Source organism: Lissotriton helveticus, chromosome 8 (genome assembly GCF_964261635.1).
Source record: "Lissotriton helveticus chromosome 8, aLisHel1.1, whole genome shotgun sequence".
Classification (NCBI taxonomy): Eukaryota; Metazoa; Chordata; class Amphibia; order Caudata; family Salamandridae; genus Lissotriton; species Lissotriton helveticus.
Genome location: NC_136069.1, coordinates 230,579,874 through 230,602,276, shown reverse-complemented (window position 1 = coordinate 230,602,276; position 22,403 = coordinate 230,579,874). Strand labels below are relative to the sequence as shown.

Below are 22,403 nucleotides of genomic sequence, written 5' to 3'. Positions count from 1 at the left end.
GCCGGAAAGCAGAACTCACCCTTGAACTTGGCTAAGCTACGGGAGACTAGATTCAAGGTTCATGGTTATGATCTGCTTTTGGACATACGCCAGTGGTGTGTCACAGTGAATCATGTCTTTGGTCCATTGGAACCATATTGGTTCTTGTTTTTGTCACTGCGGGTACCCGGAGAAGACTGTATTGGTAACTTTGAAGTTGGACTGTAGGAAGGAGCCAGTAGAGCAGAAATGCTTGCCTTAGGTTACAAAACAGCAAACTTGCAGTGAGGTTAAAACGATAGCCCGCAAATGAATAACCATAAACTTGTTTGTCGTAAAAATAATTTTCTCTCTAAAATATCAGAATTTGGCCCCTAACTCAGGGATGAACATTTAATTCTCTGACACTTTTTCTGGATACGTAGTCAACTGATTCGGCCAGTGAACTGGAGACCTTAATGGAAAGAATGAAAAGACTTCAAGAAGATCGAGAAGATGAAGAGGCCTCTCAGGCGGAAATGGCAACTCGCTTTGAGAAGGAGAAGAAAGAAAGCCTCCTAGTTATATCTGCAGGTAACTGTTTTTGCAGAGTTTTGTTCTTGAGTTTAGTTTTAGTGCATTATGATGTGTTCTTTCCACATCATCCAATATGATGCTGTAATGTGTGAACCCTATGTCCCTTCCTTGCATGTTCTTCTTGTTTTCATCCTTCGTATGCCAATACATGATGTCGAAAGGTGTATGCCAAAAGACACTGGTGTGAGGAGGGAGCTTCCTATGGAGTCTGGGTCCTGGAGAGTGAGTGAGATGAGGGCTGTCTCGGTGTTAATCAAATGTGGCTGTAGCGGCTTTATTATTGCATGTTCTGCACTATCCACCTCTAGATGTAGCACAACCCAACCAATGGGATGTAGGTTAGCTTGTAAACAGAAGCCTGCCATCTACAGGAACTGGCAATGGGTTGCCACTAAATCAGATAGCCAGATGGAGCTTTACTGGATCTTCTTTTGGTGAACATTTTTAATACTGTGGCCCTCTACATTTAATAAACAGGATCATACTGCTTGGGGTGTTACTGGTTTCTGCCAAGCAATATGCCTCTGTTATGCTAGTGCATCACATGCATAATGGTGGTGGAAACAGGCAGACTTTTGGGCTGCAGGTTGTGTGTACACCTAGGCAAACCTTGCATTCATGAGGTAAATGACTTCCATCCCACACCATTGCTAGCGATACAAAATACTTTTTTGGTATTACACGTTTGATCTGGGAGGGGCAGCGCTGCCAGGATTAACAACAGTTTTTTTGCTGCACTTATTCTGATTACTGGAATGGGTATGCAGTTCATAATACTTGTCCTCCGAAACATCCACCAGTCGGTGCACTTCTTTTAAAAAGGCAATGTCTTTTTATTTGGGTCATTTGAATCCTTTTTTTAGTAAATAATAAGCCCTTCCATCATTTTGAAATCAAAGGCATTTGAGGTAATTGCTGCAGGTAGCTGGCAGATGTGGTCTCTTTCAGGAGCTCCTGGTTATGACTATCTTGTGCACTTGGGGCATGACGTCCTTTGAAGCATTGGCTGGTAATGTTTCAACCTGTCTCGAAGGATGCCCTCCGAGTCCATGTTCCACCATGAGGGTTATTGTCATCACAAACCTTTTTAACACCTCCCACCTCAGCCTAAAATATACTGTCAGTGCAGGAGTCCCAGTCCAGGCATCATCAGCCTTTCTCCCAATTGGCAGGAACTGTGACAGTCAGACCCCTGTGTGTCTGGCTTGTTTTTCGTACCTACGACTTAAAATGCATCCTCAGATTTTTTTTTAAGAGCCTGGCTGCATCGTCCTTTTGTGTTTGGCACCTCTGATCGATACTTCTACCTGCAGATTCCTTACCCGTCGAATATCCTCCGGCAGCATACTGGATCCAATCACTTTTCCATAGCTTTTCTGCACTTGTATGGGGTGCTGTTCCAGTTTGGCACCCAAAGTAATACCACAGTGACTTCACTGGAGCCATAAAATACCAACCCTCGTGCAACAGTATTCGTTTCCTTGTTTTGCACCCTTCAGTGTGGATGCAGGACTTATTTCCTTGATTTTTGTTTGTTGATTTTATTATCGTCACAGTGCTTTTCTCAAAGAATTTTTACTTTCAAAACCTTCCTATGCTGTGCTTCAGCGAATGCCGCCTCCCGAAAGGGCAGGGATGCAGCCCTGTTGCAATTGTGACAGGCAAGTGTCCATCGTTGACCCCCACGTGGCCTGCTTGTGGTGCCTCAGGTTGGGGCACGACTGGAGGTCATGCGAGTGGTAGTGTAGCATAAACCCGAAGACCATAAAAGAATGGAATGCCAAATATTTAATGGCCCACACTGAACGTCTGGATCAGCGTCGTTCTCGCTCCAGGTCGAGGCCAAACACTCCGTCTCATTCCTCTCCTTTTTCCATGTCCTCTAGGGGGGAAAAAAGGGAAACGTTAGAAAAAGAGGAAACTTAGACGGGATTCTCCTCTATTCGGGTTGATCCGATGAGTCTCCTCAACCTACTCAGTCCCCAAAGGAGTCGTCGTCGTCCTCTGAGCAGGAGCTCTTGGATATAAGTCCAGGCAAAAGAACAGCAGAGGCACCTGCTCCAGGCCCCTTATTGGTTCCACCAGTAACAATGCATTTTACAGCACCACCGCTGGTTTATGCAGAATTCCCTGTGCTTGGTGCTAATCCAGCCATGTTTCTCCATGCGATGTAGATATTCTAGCAGGCGTTGGTCCTCTTTGGTACATTGGGGGTCTCCAAGTGGGATGTCACCCATGAGTTCTCCTTAGGTCTGAGCCTCTCTTTCGTTACACTAGGAACACCACTGGCCCTTTAAGGCACTGAGACCCATAGCAGAAAGTCCTGCACCTGCAAAAGTGACTTCATTTCTTGCCATTTTTAGAAATGCAACTGATTTTTTAGACTTGCCTCTTTCTTCTATAGAATCAAAATCTAATATTGTGACAGAGGTTTTACATCCTCTCTGTACTTTGGCGAAACCAATGCAGCCCCAGCAGTTTACCGCTTGGTGGTCAGGAGAAACAGGCCAGCACCAGGTAATCCACCGTTCCTGACCGTACACCCTTACCCCCGAGAGTCTGGTAGATCAGGCCTCATCCTGTACTAAACAGAACCTGGGAGCTTTCCTGGTTCCCTGTCGTCATAGGAAATCTAAAAAGTTTGAGACTGTTGGGGGGGAAAAAGATCTTCTTGGTGAGTAGCTTGACTCTCTGCTCCTTTAATTGAGACTGTCTCCTGAGGTGAAATACCCATGTTCTAGAGAACATGACAGCAACTGTTTTCCCAAATTTGCCAGTCCACCTTAAGGAACATTTTGCAGAGGTGGTCCATGATGGACAAGACTTGTCAAGACACATTATTAGGGTTGGGCTAGATGAGCAGGTTCGGTGACTAGGGCTATTGGCTCCTCTGTAGCTATACACAGACACTGCCTTGGTAAGGTTCACAATACCTCCATCTTAGGGCCTTCGGTCAACCACTAGATCCTACATGCAGTTTAAAAAAAAAATCAAGGCTTCTCAAAAGTTACATTTTTAGCAACACCAACCTTCTCAGCCTCTCCTGCAGCCAAACACACGGCTCAGGCACTACAGAAGCAGGAGCCGCGAAACCCAGCAGTGCTCATCTTATTCCTCCTCCTTCTCACCTTCACCACCTGGCAAACTGCTTTAGCATCCCCTTGAAGAAGCATGTGCATCCCATGAGAGGACTGGAAGGCCTTCAGTCTGTAGAAAAGGGTAAGCGCTACCCTCCAGCAGACTCCGCTACAGAGCCTTAGCAAGAAGACCATCTGCAAACCCCGCAGCAGGAGGTTTCAGCCCTGCTACAGAAAGGAGCAGTGGATTTCGTTTGGATCAAGAAATTGGGCAGAGGTGCTATTCTCTGTACTCCCTGGTTCCTACAAAGTACACCAGTCTAGGTTCGATCATAGACTTCAGGAAAAGTTAAAGACACTGTTCCTGGATCAAGTTCTTCTGGTGCTCGAAGCAGAAGACTAGATGGTGCCGCTTGACATGCAGGATGCTTATTCACGCATACAGATTCTTCAGTCGCAGTGGAGGTACCTAGATGTAGGGTCCACTCGCTACCAGTTTGCAGTCTTCCCATTTGGACGGCCATTGGCAACTCATGCCTTCACCATCTCAGGAGGACGGGAATCTCTGTTTTCCCGTACCCGGACAACTGACCCAGTTCATCAGGGATGGTGTTCGATCACCTGCAGGGCCACAGCATCCTTGTTGGTCGACCTGGCCTTTTCCATGAAAACATTGTTTGGATTCCGAGGTGAACAATTTTTTTCTTTGGGCGCCCCTAAATTATGTGGGCTCTCACACCAGTGTGAGCTATACACGAATCCTGGGGCAACTTTGCTTCGTACTAGAAGAGAGGCTTGGTAGATACTAGATACTGTTAGCGGCTTAACCTGTAGTCACAGGCAACTCACATGACCTAGAAGGGCTGCTGAACATGCAGCGTAAGAAGATTATTTATTGTAATGTTTTGTGCTCTGTGTATTTCTAATCTAAGGAGAACTTTGCTTCTCCAAAATGACTGGGCAATGCCCCCTGTTGAGTAAATCTTCCTTAAAAGACCGAAAACACAGAATTCATAAAAGTACCCAAAACTGGTTGCTGACGCCACTGATATTGTCACAGTCGAAGTTAGAACGCTTTTTGCGTATGCAAGATTAAACACTTGTGACAGGCACACACTTATTTCATTTTCGTCCTCGGAAGATGCTCAGGACGATGCTCATTCATCCGAGACAATGGCATGCACCCAATATTTCTGTAAAGATTTGAACCAGAACGCTGCGTATAGTGTTTTGGTCATTGGCCTAGCAAGCTTGGGGCGACCTACCTGGGAGGAGCTGCTCCATGAGGGCATGTTTGCTGCTGGAGAAATCAGTCCCTGCAGGTAATTTAGTTGGCCAAACCTTAGTACACCAACGCGTGGCAAGGAGTGCTGTGCGCTCATCAGTAACTGGTCCAACACTTACCTCTCCGCCTTTTAGGGAAGTGCCGTGCACTTTGGAGCAATCCGGCCATAAAGACATGCCAGCCCCATGGCAGCATAGGGAAGACATGGCTTGGCAGTTCGGGCTGGACTGTTCCCATGAGGCACAGGGTCAGACTGATTTGCATATGGCCATGTCTGAACTGGGGTGGCGGAGTGAGCTAAAGAACAGTGATGGATTAAACCCAGATCATTTGACTGGGGGTGAGTGTTTGTATTGTCAACGCTCCGTCCATCACCACCTTTGGTTTTTCTTAGCATAGAGAGAAGGCCATTCTAATTAGCACTTGATTACCTGTAAAACATAGGTTCGGTAGCTTTCACTTCTTGGAATCTGAGAGGCCCATTCTCCTGTTTGTTACCAAGTAATAGATGAATGATAGATAAACACCATTGATTACGAGCATACCACTGAAAAGAATCAAAGATGCAAGTCCAAGGGCATTTCAGCAAGGCCTTTGACCCACCTCTTTCTGTGAAGTCTTGGATTAGTGTATTGTGGGTCATCAGCCTGGTATGTGTCTCCCCTGCTATCTTCCTACCCCTACGGATGCTTTCCAGTGAGTGTTAAACATGCCTTTCCCATGGTTTTCAGCAAATACCTTCCCTTAACATAAGAGACGGAACCTGTGCTCTTCAGTGCTCAACGACTGGCAGCCATGGAAGCATGGAGGTGCAGCTGTAATAGATGCTTATGAGCCACAGTGTTGGATGTGCACTCTGCCGACCCATGTAAACATCCTGTGGTTTATGGCAGCATTTTGTATTGTCGCTTTCAGTGGTGACTCTGTTAGGACAACTTGTTCCTGAACGTGGTTGTATTCACAGGCATTATTGGGCCACCAAACTCTGCATGGCTTGTTTTTCTCCCTGCAGGGTTTTCAGTGCCAGCAGGTAGCTGTAAGAACATTTGTGACATTGGCTCTTTGACCGCCCATCCTTAAACGATCGTTTCTTGCTTTTCTTACATTATACAGCCATTTGGTATTTAGTTGACTTCCAGTTGAATTCTCATTGGGGTGACATGCAAAATTGCTTGGATTCTCACAGAGGACGTGGTTCTGGGGCCTGGCATTGCCAGACTGCTGGGTAGAGGATGTAGCCTTACGGCTAGGTCGACTTAGAAGCTGGGAAACCGGGTTCGAGTCTCTGCAGCGACACTCAACATCCTGTGATTCTGGGCAAATCGCTTTATCTTCCTGTGCCTAACAAAAATGAATGTGTCCTCATGTAACAAAACTGGTGCTTATGTAAAGCGCTCTGATACCCGTTGTCTCGGGTCTAGTTCTTGCAATATAAAACTCCAGAAAAAAAAGCAGTGAAGGCAGCTTTGACATTTAAAAAGCTCTCCTAGTAAAGACATCCGCCTTGTGACAGGAGACAGGATATGCATGCCGGTCTTTAGAAATACCTTGTTGAGGCTTTGTTCTATTGAACTAGTATGTGCCCTTCAAGTAAAGCCATTAGTTGTTGGCCTAGCTAAGCGCATTTCCACTCTGGTTTTTTCTTGAGAAGACAACGGATTACAGACACAGATCTTTCTTCTAGACTGCAAAGGAACACTTTTTTCAAGCAGGTCATATCCTGTTTTAGTCTCTTGTATCATTGTACTTGTGAATGACATTTTCATTCTACTTCTGAAAAAGAAGTTGGGCCTACAAACTAAGCTCATTTTATGCCCATTCTCCTATCTGCAGGCTCCAGCGCTCTTTGATCAAAGTCTTCCTGTGGTGTATGCATGGGTGTCATTTAAGTTTCGCCACAGGTCACAGATGCGATCCCTAAGCTCTCACTTGAGACCCCTTGCATAGTCCTTGCGACCACTGCCCTTGCAACCCCTGCCCTCTGTTGTGACCAAGCAGCACCAGGAAAGCTAAATTTATTTCCAGAGTGCACCTCTGCTTTTAATTCTTTAACTGCTGAGACTTTTCCAACACAGTACTTCAAGCTCAAGCCTACATAACTTTTTTTTAACATAAGGTTTCCACACAAAATATGTGTCCTTTTTTCCCAACATCATTGGGATTGTAATGATACACAGGGTTCGTGCATTCCACTGGAGGGGACCAATAAAATAGGCTACACACAGGTACATTTGGTGTTTTTGTGGGGTAAAATGGGAAAAAGTGTCTTTTTTCTTTCCCCTAACAATGACATAAACAAACATTTGGCTGTGCTAAAATCATCTTCACAGCTTTAGGGTACAGGCAGAGCTGTATCAATTTATTTTTTTACCATAGTTTTGGAATGTTTTAAGAGGTAGCCCATTTTTCCTAATTTTGTACTTTCCACCCACTTCCAGTTAGTGGTGGAGACAGGTGTGAAACCCATAGGTGATAAAAGAAAGCTGTGCATTTCTGTTAAGCAGACTAAATTGTGATTTTAGCAAGGCATCATTTGTTGTAGATCCTGTAACCTGTTCCTCAAAGAAACTAATTGTTAAAGCAAATAGTAACAAAAATAAGTCGAAAAAATAGCAATTTGTGGCAACATTTTCATCTTTTCGGATGTATGACATTTCAACGCATGCTTTTACATCGCATGCCTTTACAACGCGGTTTTTACACCGCAAACCTTTACAACGCATAGCGCTTTGGGGTGCTGGATAGTGAATAGTTTAATTTACTATTCCAACTCCAGTCCCCGTGGACACTAGGGAAGGTGTTGGACAGTAAATTAAACTTATTCCCTATCCTAGAGCGTCCCCCAGCGCAATGCGTTGTAATGGTTTGCGTTGTAAAGGCACTGCGTGGTAAAAGTTGCGTTGTAAAGGATGTTTCCCCTAATTTTCTGTTGTGATGGCTTATTTACAAAAGCTATATAAAATTGCATTTGTCATATCCTACTGGTTGCAAGGATATAAGGATTTTTAGGTTATCCAAAAACTTGCAGTACCCAGTGCCAACAATGTGTACCGACCATGCAGCAGTTCATATGTTAAAATCTATTGACTGAAAAATGGCTATGAAGGAAACCTATGTATTTCTGAAATGGGCACAAGATTTGGAGTTTAGAGAACAGTGGTTATTTGTACTTTTCTGAATTTGGAGTTACTCATACTATCCTGTAATTCAAAGGGTGTTTTGCAAAACGTGTTCTTTATTGCGAAATGGCTTACATTTAGTTGTCAGAAATGCTGAGAAATCTAGTTAGTAATAACAAAATGATCTACTAGTCTGTGTTCCCATACGTCTTCTGGTAAAGAAAGTACTGCACTCGTATGGCTGAACTTTGCACCCGCGACACAAAACACCACAAAATGCAACCGGAACGGATCAAACCAGGAACAATGGGAGTCCTTGCCAATAACTCACATTGACCCTGGTTTGATGCATTCCTGTCACATACACTAGATCCAGCCACATAAGTGGAGTAGCGTTTTTAGCAGGACAAGTGTCAAAAGAAACCAAATATCCCTTTGCTTGCCATGGGGATGCTCTGCATCCAAGGGGGGCAGAAAGACTGTAGGGGATTGGGACATAGCCACAACACCAGGGCCCACACCCCATATTTTTTCCTAAAAGCAAACACATTTTCAGTTTTCTAGTGGGCTTTTTGCCCCCATCGAGGGCAGAATTGTGGTAGAACACAGATGCACTCTTGGAGTAGGGTAGAGAGCCTGTTGTACTCGTTCTGGGGTGGAGGCACCGTCTAGTGCCTGGACTATTGCACCCTTTCTTACTTTTTGTTTTTTTGGTGTGGCGGAGGCGTTATTTTTTCCCTGGTAATCTCGTCAGATTTCTGCCCCAATTTTAATACCTAGCCCCTTTCCAGGTCCTGGTTGGAGGAAAGAAATACTCCTGTGTCAAATGGGGTTGGGAGCACAGGCCTGTACCCTGGGGGTCGGTCGACCCTCCCCTCCCAAAAAGTAAAACACAATTTCCTGGTGTCTATCGGGTGTTCTGCGCCATGAGGAGCAGCTTGAGGATAAACTCCAGCCCCAGGTGGACACAAAACAGTCTATCAAGCCTGGGGTAAAAAGGAGTTCAGGGCCATGGACATGCAGAGGGCTGAGCCACTCTTAAAAAATCTTTTTAAAAAAAGGGGGTAAACAAATACGAATCTGTCCTACAGAAAGTTCATCTCCTTTCTGGAAGACTATGAGCTCACTTGGTAAGGGGAAAGCCACCACTATAGTCGTCTGGTAAAATTGTCATATTTCCCCAATATAGAAAACAGCATTTATGTCTATTCACATCAGTAGTAGGCACTTGTGGCTAGAGCGCTTTCCACAGCAAATACTCTAGCGAATCAATAGTACCTATGCTGCCTATTTGTTTATTAGCTTATATTATCATTGAAACTCCCATGATGAAGAAAGTTACATACTTGGAATCCTATATCTGCTTCTTGGAAATTTTCATTCTATTCATAAACAACCCAGCCTTCTCCTGGCCGTGGTCCATGACATGGAATACAAGAAGATTCTTCTCTTCTGCAAAACAGCTACATCCATTTTTTTGGCAGGGAAGCTGCAACCTACCTCAAAGATGTAGTATTACCTTTTCTACTTTGTCAAGCACGGTCTATTGAGTAGCATTTACTTTCATCCCTTTTTAGGTCTCGCCCTGCGATTGCAGGCCAAAGGCCTGCTGTCGCAGAGCGAGACTATTGTTATCATTCCGGCTTTCAAGGACTCAAAGGGAGCCGGAGAGGACAACAGACTGTCACGCGCACGCAGCAGCAGCAGCAGCCTGCCGGGATCAGGTCACGCGCATCAACAGGCTCTTCACAACACATGCACAACACACATACAGCCCCCCCACGCATACACACACACATACATACATACATACAGAACCCCCCCGCATACACACACGCACGCACGCACACACATACACAGAGAACCCCCGGCGCTTACACACACATCCCTTACCTCGTCTCGGCGTCTTCGCGCTCCCTTGCCCCCGCTCCTCTGGTGCGCGCGCACCACTAGTTTCGATTCCCGCGTCGGCTCCTCAGCCAATCAGGAGGCAGTACTCCTTTTAGACATGCTCCCTCTCTGGTCCGCTATCATTTCTAACTGCAGGGTGCGTCGTGGCCCCAGCAATTGGTGACAGCACTTAGAACTCGAAAACTCTCGAGGACCATCTGCAACAACACTCTCATTCAAAAGACCCCTCTAGCTCTCACCTTCGTTCAACAGCGACCGGCTCGATGCCCTTCACAAGCAGCAGCAGAAGAAACAGAGACCGCCTCCCACAACGGAAGTACAGGCGAACTCCCGCCCCTATACACGGCAGGGTTCAGAAAGAGAGCACTGCACCGATTGGTTCAAAACCTGTCAATCAAACAGAAAACAAACACTGTAAAACCCTTCATTTATTCGTTCCCAAAAATATAGTCTTTTCGAGAGCATGTAAAAAATGTGACACGATACTTTGCGCGAGAATAATGGAGGCATGTACAATTTAATTTTGAAAATGAAGGTGGTAAAAAGCCCTACTACGTTTATGTGTTCGCATAAGGAGGTGTTTAACGAATTTCATTTTCTTTAAAACAAGTTTCTTGTCCATTGGCGAAAAGTCACTTTTCTAATTTAAAGAAACCGGCCTATTCCAATGTGGCCGCGCAATTCTTAGCACAGTTCTTACTCTATTGCTTGCGTACTAGTCTTTTGATTCTCACAGGAAATAGTTCCTGTGACCTGCCTACCAAAGTGTTTCCGGGTTGACGTACATGTGGATGTTTGTGGCTGTCCTCCTGATGCTAGAACGGCTATTAGTAGACCCAACTGCTCGCCCGTGAGGAGCAACCAGAGGAAAACCAGACAGTAAGTCTACTTTTGTTGCCCTCTCTACTCGATCAAGTTTCCAATCTTCAAAACTAAAGAAGACACGTGAAATGAGACTTTTTCAAGGTGGTGTTTGGCTTTATGGCAAAAGTTTTCAAACATTTTTGTTCTGAACACCTCTAAACAAAATGTTTTGAATTTGGGTCCCCTAAGAAACATAATGGCAAGGGTTGGTTAAGCGGGAAGAACAGGACTTAGCGCAGTTATGAGTCTTTTCAGATCATTACATTTGACCTGTAGCACAAAATGCACAGTATTTGTTAGACTTATACAAGAGCAAATACATCGAACAAAAAAATATAGTGACCAGAAATCAGAGTCTCCATAATTGGGGCGTTGTAAGCCACACACACTCCTGGGCATGCAATGCCAGCTACTGAACTGATGATACCTGCAGCCGTGATTATCAGCCTTTCTCCTCTGCCTCTTTCATTACTCTTCTTTCACCCCTTGCCCCAAAGACGGACAGTCCTATTTGTGACGTAGTCGTGTAAAGTAGACTCGAAAGGTAATTTAAGGATATATTGGAGGGCAAGCCAGTTACACCCAATGCCTAGTGGTATCACCTCCAACTGTCAGTACCTGCTCTCTTACATTACCACGTTCCAGAACCTGTGGCCTCATGTTACCAGAATACAGGTAACCTATATGCCACAAGTGGGCCCCTTGGACACCTGGGTCCCAGTGGTAATGCACCTGCTGCATTAATGATAGCTACTTCTTGAGAAAGGGGAGTTTCTTCTGACATGTTAAAAAACGTAAGCCCCCATCTTGCCCTACCCATCATCCTAGGCCCAAACTAAGGTGTTCCCTCTGCTTCACTATTCTTCATCCTGGGGCTCTTGCTCCCAGGTGCAAAGCTACGCTGGCTCAGCAACGGTGAGTTGGGCCCTAGTGCAAGCAAGGAAGGATAGTTAAAAAAAAAAATTTGCGTTTTGTCAGTCCTTCGTACACCTGGGTCCCAATGCCACTGCGCCTGCACCATCTGTCTCCTCTTCTCACTTCTGTGGGACATCCCTCCTGAATGTAATCCCTTTACTTTAGAAGAATCAGCTAACTCCTTTGCCAGAAACTTTGTTCATAGCACCATCCATTATTTCTTCCACTAAAACACCTAAAAACACACATAGATGTTTTCAGTGCTAAAAGTTTGGATATATTGTTCAAGCACCCACTTCTGAATATGTTATCATCCTACGCCCATTAAGATTTTTTTAAACATAAAACAGTTTTGGAAATGCTATGGCTGCTATCAGAGAGGCACACTGTGTGATCTTGAACATGTCGCTGCAGCACCTCGACTTTTTTCCCTGCAGACAGACTATATGAACACTTCCTTTAGATACAGAATCTGCCTCTCCCCTGTTGACCATTGATTAGACCAGTTAGGCAGCGCGCACCAACTAACTAATAGCCTCTCAGAGCTATGTGTAATGTAAGCCTCGCTTGAAGGATGAAAAGCGGAGCCAGCCCTGCAGGGATTCCTGCCTGAGATTTGAAGGATCTCCAGCGACACTTAACCCCCCAGCGCCAATATTTACACTCAAAAGGCCTGCTTTAGAAATCATCCAGGGGGAGCTAGTCCTGACTTTGACAACACTGGCAAGAGATTGTTTGAGACTTAAGTCCTGTGCATGAAAGGGTGTCTGACTACAGCCTTGTGGGCAGACATATAATTTATTGGCTACACAGCGTGTTCGCAGTGACTTGTTTTATTTTATTTACATGAAATCACAGCTGCTGTGCGTCTCTAGCAACTTAATGGATTTTTTAAAGCTGGTATTTACCTCTATGTTTCTTTATTTTGTATATTGCCATGCAAACTCCTGCACGTATGTAATGTTTCCCAATATTCATTTTCCCATAGTTTATGTTCCCAGGAGACTCACCCTCACACACTCTGCACCCTCACACACTCTGCACCCTCACACACTATGCACCCTAACACACTCTGCACCCTCACACACTCTGCACCCTCACACTCTGCACCCTCACACACTCTGCACCCTCACACACTCTGCACCCTCACACACTCTGCACTCTCACACACTCTGCACTCTCACACACTCTGCACTCTCACACACTCTGCACTCTCACACACTCTGCACCCTCACACACTCTGCACCCTCACACACTCTGCACCCTCACACACTCTGCACCCTCACACACACACTGCACCCTCACACACACACACTGCACCCTCACACACACACACTGCACCCTCACACACACACACTGCACCCTCACACACACACTGCACCCTTTTTATTTGTAATATCAATACATCTAAGTCACGTAAATACAACACATATTGCATTACAAATGCTATAGGTGTCACATTTGCGAAAGTTAAAACTTTTGGCATTGTAAATGACAAAGCTATTTTCGCTATTTTCAAAACCAACACATAAATAAAAAATGTGTCATTTACAATACCAATAGCTCAAACTTTCCTAATGCGAGACCTATTGCATTGCAAATGCTTGTTTTAAACTGCAAATTGTTGCATTTGTACACTTCTCAATGACTTGATTTATTGCAATTTCTAACAGAAAAGAAAATTCTGTAGATAGTCAGTTAAAAATATTTTCAGAAGATCTTTTTTCTCTTAAAAACGTTGTGTGAGTGTCCTACCTGACTCGGGGGCTGCCTCTGGCAGTGTGTCCACTCTCCATCAGGGACATGCATCTCTTTCAGTTCTAATCCCCTGAGCGTCCCCTCTAGAATGATGCTCTAAGGGACACATTTAGATGGATCCCTAGTAAAAATAGCTCCTATCCACATTGATATTTGTACCTAATTACACATGTTTATTTCACTGCAGTGCACACCACCGCCACCACTATATTTTCTTTAAGGGGGTAGGGAAGGGGTCTTCTTGGTTTAGGATTGTTACCCTCCACGTTGGCAGGGTTTAGTTTGCTAATGGGCACAGGCAGTGAAGTGGGCTGAATACTTACGCTATTGTTACGTGTTATATACAGTGCCCTTTCGTTATTGGAAATTGTGCATACACTGTTACACCTCAGTCCGAGAAAGATACAGGATGCCTTGGGATGAGATACAAATATTATAGAAAGCACATTACCTCCGACACCATAAATCACAATAGATTTTCTATCACAGATGTCCCTTTTATTGACTCTGTGGTTGCATACTAAATGCTTCTATTTTCATCAAAAACCTTTTTAACAATTAAGTGTCCCTTCACCAAGTACATAAAAATCTCTTCAATATTTCAAAATGGACATCACATTTTTACAAAAACACATATATATATATATATATATATATATATATATATATACATATACATATATATAATATATAACTTACTGACCAACAAAAATCCTTATTTAGACATTAATACACAAAAAACAATTTTGAATTTGATTTTTCCCATACGTCATATGGTATTCAATTAACTTCAGACATTACTGCGCATTGCTACACTCATGTCATGGGAAATGCCAATAATGTATGTCTTCCCCAGGTCACATAGTGTCCTACTTCTTTTCGCACCGGAACTTAGTCCCACTTTGTTCTCAGCACTCTCTATTGTTAAAGGTCCTAACGGGGTCAGAGACTAGTTTACAACTTTTCTGTGTAGGTCAGAACAATCCGACTCTACTGGCTAAATGAGACTGCATTCCTTGATGTCTTCATTAGCTCGGAGCCGCTAGGAGATGCCGACGCGTTTCGACCTTATAGATGTGGGACCATCACTTTATTTGTACAAAGGTCTTCATCAGGGCTGGATAAAATTGGGGTAGGACATCTTTGAATCAGCTTCAGTTGCAGAATGCAATTACTGTAGATCTTCTACCGGTATAATTTGGAGGTATGATCACAGGTAGTCTTTGTTTATCTTCTAAAGGGTGCCTGGACTTATTGGGCACTCTGAGGGCTTTTTTGTCAGTCGTGTTCCACTGATAGAAAAAGGGTTCTTGATTCTGTGTCTTGAAAAGCGTTCGTAAATTTCTCGACACTGTAATCATGGCAAGGATTTTACCATGAGATACAGTCACCTCCTCCAATTTGTGCAGGATGTATATTCGGTTATTCAGATGACCGATAACGTTTTGTTGTTATACGCAAGAACTTATTCTGTCGATTCGCCCTTCTGAGCCGGATATAGAACGAGTTCAGCTTTGCAAAAAGTACAAGAAAGCTACTGCTCATCTCATTACGGATAGATCTCTTGAACGTTTCTGTAACTACCAATTAGCACAAGTAAACCATATCCGATGACTGCTGGAAAGTATATTATCTTGCTTGTGCTTTATTATTGTGCAAACAAAATTCTATAAATATAAATTTGAAAAAAAAACGTTGTGTGGACCCCCACAACTAGGGCTTGGGGGTGGTCTCAGTGTGTGATTTCACTGAAGATTCCCATGATGGAGTCGCCAGTAACTTTTTCTTACTGACATGCTACCATCATTGTTTCACTTAAAAGATTTCTTGCTGGGTTCAGGAGGCACTTATATTCACTGCCACCGTGATGTGCTCCGGAACAGTTGAAACTTAAATGCTAATGACCGCGAGTGGCTACTTTACGCCTTTCAGTATCAAGCGGTCTTCTTTGGACCTCCCTGAAACACGTTCACTTATTTAAATGTTAATGTGCCACGTTGCATGCAGGTGGAAGCTATCTCAGACCTGTACAAGGATAATGCAACCAAACAACTAACACTTCTCCAGAGCTGGGTTTACTCTTCATGTGCCCTTTAGCATAGGTTCACGAAGTTGCTCCTTTCCACATGATCTGACTTTCTAGTCAGACAGACATCTAGTGGCAGTACTTGCAGTAGACATTACGGGCCTCAATTGCAGCCTGTCCTTGACTGCCACATTACTGGGTGTTCTAAATGTGTGAGGCCTGCGTGGGTGGTCACTGGTTGATTCTAGACCCCTCCCCTCCCGCAGGTCAAAGTTTCTCATTGACCTGCCATGTGACACTGTCGGGTTGTTTCTGAGGCTGCTGGTTCTACTCTGCTGAACTGCACATGGCCTGCTGCCGCTGCCCAGCCTGTCCACCTGCACCCCTTCTCCCCTTTCGTGTGTAGCGGGCTTGTCTTGGCCTGCACGGTGAGTTGTGCGCTGCTCTGTGCCAGGTGACTGGTGGATTACACAGATACCCATCTCTACTTCGCTACCTTCACTGGATCATCCAAATCTGTGACGTCACACTCAAGGAGCACAAATGTGTTCCTTCACTAACACCTCCTTCCTGGTTTGGCAGTGGATTTCCTTGCTCCATTTTGTCCCTGTCACTATACTCTTGATTGTCACCTCCCTTCTTTCACACAATGTCTGAATGAGTCTGAGGCACAAGTTAACTTGATCAGTTTGGGGGGAGGGAAAGGGTGGCAACAGCGATGCATCGGGTACTGAGATAGTCTGATACTAAACCATTCATTCCACCACCTCCAAAGCATATGCCTAACCTGCCTGAAGTTGGGAACTTTTTTTAGGTCTCGCCTACGCAGTGTCCAAGTGTAGCTTAGGAGGGACCTCTTGGAATCGCACTGCACTTTCTTGGAAACTCGTGCATGTTTTGCACTGTTTCCAATGAGTACTCGTGCATGCAGAGTGTTTGCCTTGCGGGAGCGAGCAGCGGCGCCATCTGTTTGCAATTATCGGGCCTTGCTGCTTGCTCCCGCAAGGCAAACGCTCTGCATGCAGGAGTACTCGTTAACTTTCGCGGCCACGGGGCCTCGCTTGTCTTTATATTTTTTATGCTGCCTCGTCCGATCACGCTCAGTTTCCCTGGCCCCGTACCCTGCCGTGAGCTTGCGTGTACAGCTACTGTCTCTTTAAGAGAAGCTGCCTCCAGCGCAAGGCACAGAGCGAGAAACTCCGTGAGAGCAGAAAGCTCACAGCTCGCGCAGTGGGAGGCAGTAGCTGGTGAGGCCGCTCCGGCTGCAACTCCCCAGCCTTGGATGTGTCTTGCGAATAGATGGCTCCTGTTACCTCTCAGATTGGATGTTTCTAATGCTCAGGCTCGTCCTCTCCAGCAGGTGAGTCCTGCAAGGAGGGTTACTGTTTAAAGTGCCAGTGCTCAGCGGCTTGTGCATGTGGGCCCTGCAAAGCATATATAAAGTGTCATTGCAGTTTATGCTGTTTGCTATGCTGTTTTGCTATGCTATGCCTATGCGGTGCTGTGTAATTTGGGTTGCAGCTGCTTGTGCATGACAGCGCAATATGTTTATTGCAGATAACCCAGAAAGGTCCCGTGAAAGCCTGATTGACAGGGATGTCCTCATTTGCATAATACCTACTTCAGTTGGTTTTAGGTTGTGAAAAGCAGTTGCCCGTTGCAGTTTAACGTCCACTCTTATAAATGTCACTTGAAACTACGACCTTCCGAGGCTCTCCCAGGCTACAGTTCAAAATAGTGTGAAAGTGTCGCTAGTCGTGGCTGCCAAGGGGTACTGGGAAACCAGGGCACTGACAGCGCCCACGCCTGAAATGTCAACACTGCCAGGGAGAGATTTAAAGCAACGTATGTGACACCCTGCGGACTACCAGTATGCAGGCATTTGATTTGCCCTTCGCGGATAAATGGGATAGAACGATGTCTGGCACTTACTTTTTCCTGCTCAATGTGTTTTTAAAGAAGACGTTCGTTTTTATTTTCGGTAGGTGGTATAGAGTGTACAATGTACGCACAGTGTTGTCTTCTTGTAGTTCTTGAAATATGCACTCTCCTCCACATTATTATAAGGCATTGCCTGTGAGGTGAAGTACGCACTCCAGGTGGGTGATTACTGCCAGCCAGCGTTAGCTTGAAGATGGAACTGTTTTTTTTTTTTACTTGTCATTTACGCTTAAAGTCTGGACGTGCACCATAAGGAGTACACATCACTGATCAGCAATAGTTTTCAAGTGCTGGCTTCTTTCAAGAGACGAGTTGGCCAAAAAATCAGATGAACTCACGACAATAGGGACACGACATGTGACTGCTACTTCCCCAGCTCTCCTGTTCTTTCAGAGGGACGAGACTGTGTAGAAATATGCTTTCCCTGCAGGCTAGTCCACTACTGGTTGTATGTTGTGTAGTGTAGTGTATGTAGTGTGTTACATGTGCATCCGTCAACAAACAGGACATCAAGCAGAATCAAAAGAATTTTTTCAGGGGCTGGTGTAATAATGTACATGTACGCTAGATTACAATATTTGCAGTTGTATAACAGTGTTTAAATCCTTTGGTCTTCTGTCCCAGATACATGACACCGACACTCTCGATACGTCATGTAATCCATGGTCTTCACTCCAAAGGGCTCCTCCACCATTAATGTTCTGAGTGCAGCATCTCTTGTAAGAGATGCTTCCACTGTAGTATTATTGTTGCTCCTTTGAGTTTGGCCTGGATTATAGTAAACATATAAAATATAATGCAAATAAGATATATGCAAAGATCCTGGGTGGAGCAGGAATGCCCCGTCTGGAACAGGTACAAAGTCTGAAGGGCCCTCATTAAACCCATGACTGAGCGTGTTACATTGCAAAACGTATATTTATTCTTTTATTTATGTTTTAATAGCGCTTAGACCTCTTTGCTAATGTTTCAAATCATATAAAATAAATGGGAGAGGGCAGTGAAGGGGTAGGTAATACGAGTAAAGAAACCGAATAGGCAAACCAGCATCCACCGGAAGTGGCTTGTAAGCAGGCTTTCCTAGGAGGATTCAGCATTACTCTTCAGCAGCACTGAACACGTAATTCACAACCCCAGCACTAAGACTCAGAGATGCAAAATGCTCCACTGCATACTTCAGAGCACTATGTGGCCAGCACAATAGAATAACAAGCATTGCCATAGCCAATAGGTCTCGCCTCGCCTTTGGGACCTACTGCATAACTAAATACTCATAAGGTCCCAAAGGCGAGACCTATTGGCTATGCCAATGCTTTTTTTTGTTGCATGTGCTGTTCTTCATGGGCTTTGAGTAGTCTGCTTTTAAAATAGCTGAGAAACTGGTGGCATAAATTGTGCACCCGAGAAAAACACAGTTTTCTAGTTTTTACTCTAATAACGATGGATTTCTGTGCCAAAAAGCAGAAGCAGTGCTAGCTGTGGGCAGATGTCAGGCAGGTTTCTTCCCACATTTAATTATGTTTTGACTGCTTAATGAACCAGAGAGTGGATAAAGTGGGCCCTGTGAATCTCAGATTAACCACTGATGGTTTAGGTTCTGTCAAATGGCCGTGGGGCTTTTGTTTGCAAGGCATGTTGGGAGCGAGCCAACAATTAACATAAAGATCAAACACAGTCAGCTGAGCGGTAATTACCTCCAGGGCGAAGGTGGTTACGCAATGGAGCCACCTGGCTGTTCATAGATGAAGGCTGGGTTCAAGATAAAAGCCTGTGCCTAGTAACCCGGCGCAGGAGTGCTAGAGAAGTGCTTAGTAACGGTGGCTGCTGGCATCGGCTCTGCCCACACCTCTTTCAGGACGCCTCTCGGATCCTGCTGCAGGAGACGAACCATCACTTTACTTACATCATGGGCACTCACAAACATTTTCCAAGGGGTCACTAAGTTTAGTCTCTGCTGTGACCTAGGACTGCATGATGCCAGCAGCTTTCTCCGCTTAACCAAATTGTGTGATCCTAGCCAATTGTTTTATTTCACTTTCCCTCTTTTTTCTTCATTATCACATTAAGAGGACCTCGAAATATGACTAGAGAATGTATGCTGTACAAAACCTTCATCCGGTGTTTTATTTAACAAATTTTAATGTAGCTCACGTGTAATAGAACACCAAGGCACCCAAAGAGAGCATCGGATTTCTGCTCAGTTCACTATTGACGTTCTTGTCAAGGTGGGGTGAAGAATGACTGTTTCTACATTTGTTTATCATCTTAAAACAAATTCTCCTGAATGTAGTGATATAATCTGATGTACTAAGGTGAAACGGTTCCGCATGTGAATGAAATACACTTTTTGAATTTTGAACAGAATATTATACTTTTACTGCAGGATGTCTTTTAAAATGAAGGCATTTCTGAAGTTAAGGGGTACTTCCTTTCCTTAACTTTAATTAACCTTTAAAGTCATGTATGTGTTTATTTAACATCTTTTTTAATGTTAGTGCTGAGTCGAGTAAATAGCAGCCATTGCTGCTGTTGATGAGGGGGCCACATGCGCTCCCCGGGCCGTACTTTGAGTGTCCCTGACTTAGATGGTACTTTGAGACAAAGCTCTGCCTGGTAAGGCATTAGTAGGACAATTGAACAATGTTACACAGAGATAGCAAACTCAAGGTATTTTGGACTATCACGTGTTGGACAACATACCTATAAAAGACAAGAAATCTAACGTGAGATCCCCTACTTTGAGCGTCATTTAAGCATGTCTTTAAGGTTCTTAATCTGGAAGCCCCGTTAATTCAGATGGGGCCAGTAACTGGAGTTAAGAGATCCATTCAGGAGTTTTCCAGCTGCTGAAACCAGCCGAAAAGTCTGATGAGAAAGGAGGAATTAACGGGGGGGGGGGGCGAGGTGGGGGTAGTAGAGTGTGGTACTTCAGTATTTCTGAAATGGGAGTAGAAGCTGTGATCACAACAGACGTCTTTTTTCAGAGTTTATTTGTAAGGGCTTTGGCTTATTTTCTTTATAGGAACAGGAAAAATACCTTTCCCCCAACTCTCCCTCTTCACAGCTTGCCCCCTTTCAGTCCTACACTCCCAGCACTAACGTTTCTTTCTCTTGACAACGTTTTTTTTTTTTAAAACCATTACATTGTCCCAAGTACTGTGCCTGAAGGTGATATAACTTTAGTATGTTCTCGCATGTTTCTTCTGTATCCACAGCCGCTGTCAAAACAGTGGGCCACACCACCTCCTATAGGGCGGTGGGTCACATGTACTCACTGTTGACCCAAAGGTAACACTCTACAAATATGACTGATTTATACTAAACTGGAAGAAAGGGCTGGTTTGTGTTCACTCACCCATAAAAAAAAACATGTTAACTGTTTCTTCCAGTGGCTTATTATAACTACTGATTTCCAAGAATGGTCCTCTTAAAGATATGAGCTGCTCACTCATTTTAAGCATTTGTAACAGTTGTTAAAGTCAAATCTGTTGATGAGGGGGGCTTAGCTCCCTCTTCGTATATTTAGGTATCTGGCATAAAAGCAAGATAAACACCATACAGAAGAAGCAGTAGGCTTAAAAATAGCTAAAAAGGAAGTGGGGCATAGATATAAGTAGAGCAGAAGTGAAAAGCAAACGGATGTGTCTGCTAAGTCAGCTGTTTGTAAGATTTATGTAGGTTTGATGCAGAAAACTGGATTTTTTGTAACGTATCTTGTGCAGGCTTCCTTTGCAGCGTAAGATGTTATATTATTGTGTGTTATCAGCATTTGTATAGTGCTGTCAACCATAACCTGGTACCGCTGCACTTACTGGGCATCCTTTTCGTAAGGGTTTCAGATTTCCATCCTTTTTTGTGTAGTTTGTAGAGACTTGTTAAGTGTCTAGTTACATAAAGATTTTGTTGGTTAATTTGAAAATAAAATGAGTTTGATCCTGTGAAAGATCTATGACTGTTATATGTGGATGGGTGTGTCCAAAGAATACGACATTTTTCATTGAGTTGACCTGGCAATTGTTGGTTAGCAAGGCCGCCATTTTAACAAGCATTTACAATGCAATAGGTCTCGCATTAATTAAGTTTGAGCTATTGGCATTGCTAAATTATGCAACACCAATTGCAACAAAAGTCTTTAAATTGTAGGCCAAAAAATGGTTATTTATTTTTGTAGCAATGGTGGCATGCTGCGCTTTAAATGAATATGTTTAAAAGTAAAGTGCGCCATACTGCGATTGCTACAATAGTTAATAGTGGATGCGTTAACAATTGATGTGTGCACTGAAGGCTGGTGGTGTGTGTGCCTGTAGAAATTGTGCACCCATGCTGTGTGGTTGTGTGTGTGGTTGTGTGGATGTGTGTGTGTGTGTGTGGTTGTGTGTGGTTGTGTGTGTGTGGTTGTGGGTGTGTGTGTGTCTGCTTGTGTGTGTGTGTGTGTGTGTGGGGTGTGGTTGTGGGTGTGTGTGCTTGTGTGTGTGTGTGTGTGGTGTGGTTGTGGGTGTGTGTGCTTGTGGTTGTGTGTGTGTGTGGTGTAGTTGTGTGTGTGTGGTGGTGTGGTTGTGTGCGTGTAGTTGTGTGGTTGTGTATGTGTGGTTGTGTGTGTAGTAAGGTGTGGTTGTGTGTATTTATGTGTGTGTGGTTGTGTGTGTGTGGTTGACTCTCGCTGTGCGAACTCTGCTGCGCAGTGTATCGTGCTAGGCGCGAGACCTAAAAACACACTACATTAAAATAACACGCTCATCAGATAAAAGTGTGAAGACAGAAAAGCGGGTCACACTTGTGAGAATAGTCTAAAATCAGATATAACAAAAGGAATGTATCCAAGTATATTTCAATCTCATAGCAGCTTTTAATAAATATATACGACTTTACAAATCATATGTTCATCAGATAAAAGCTGTAAAAAAACAGAAGAGCAGGTCGAACTTGTGAGAAGTTCAGAGGCTATAACAATG

General features: G+C 44.2%; 1 protein-coding gene across 1 annotated transcript in view; it reads left to right on the top strand.

Moving 5' to 3' along the window:
- The window catches only part of SESN3 (sestrin 3), a 318,970-nt gene that overhangs the window by 240,044 nt on the left and 56,523 nt on the right, over positions 1–22,403 (top strand). The window contains exon 6 of the mRNA XM_078656979.1: positions 405–552. Within this exon, the coding sequence (XP_078513105.1) occupies positions 405–552 (148 nt within the window). The remainder of the gene's footprint in view (positions 1–404; positions 553–22,403) is intronic.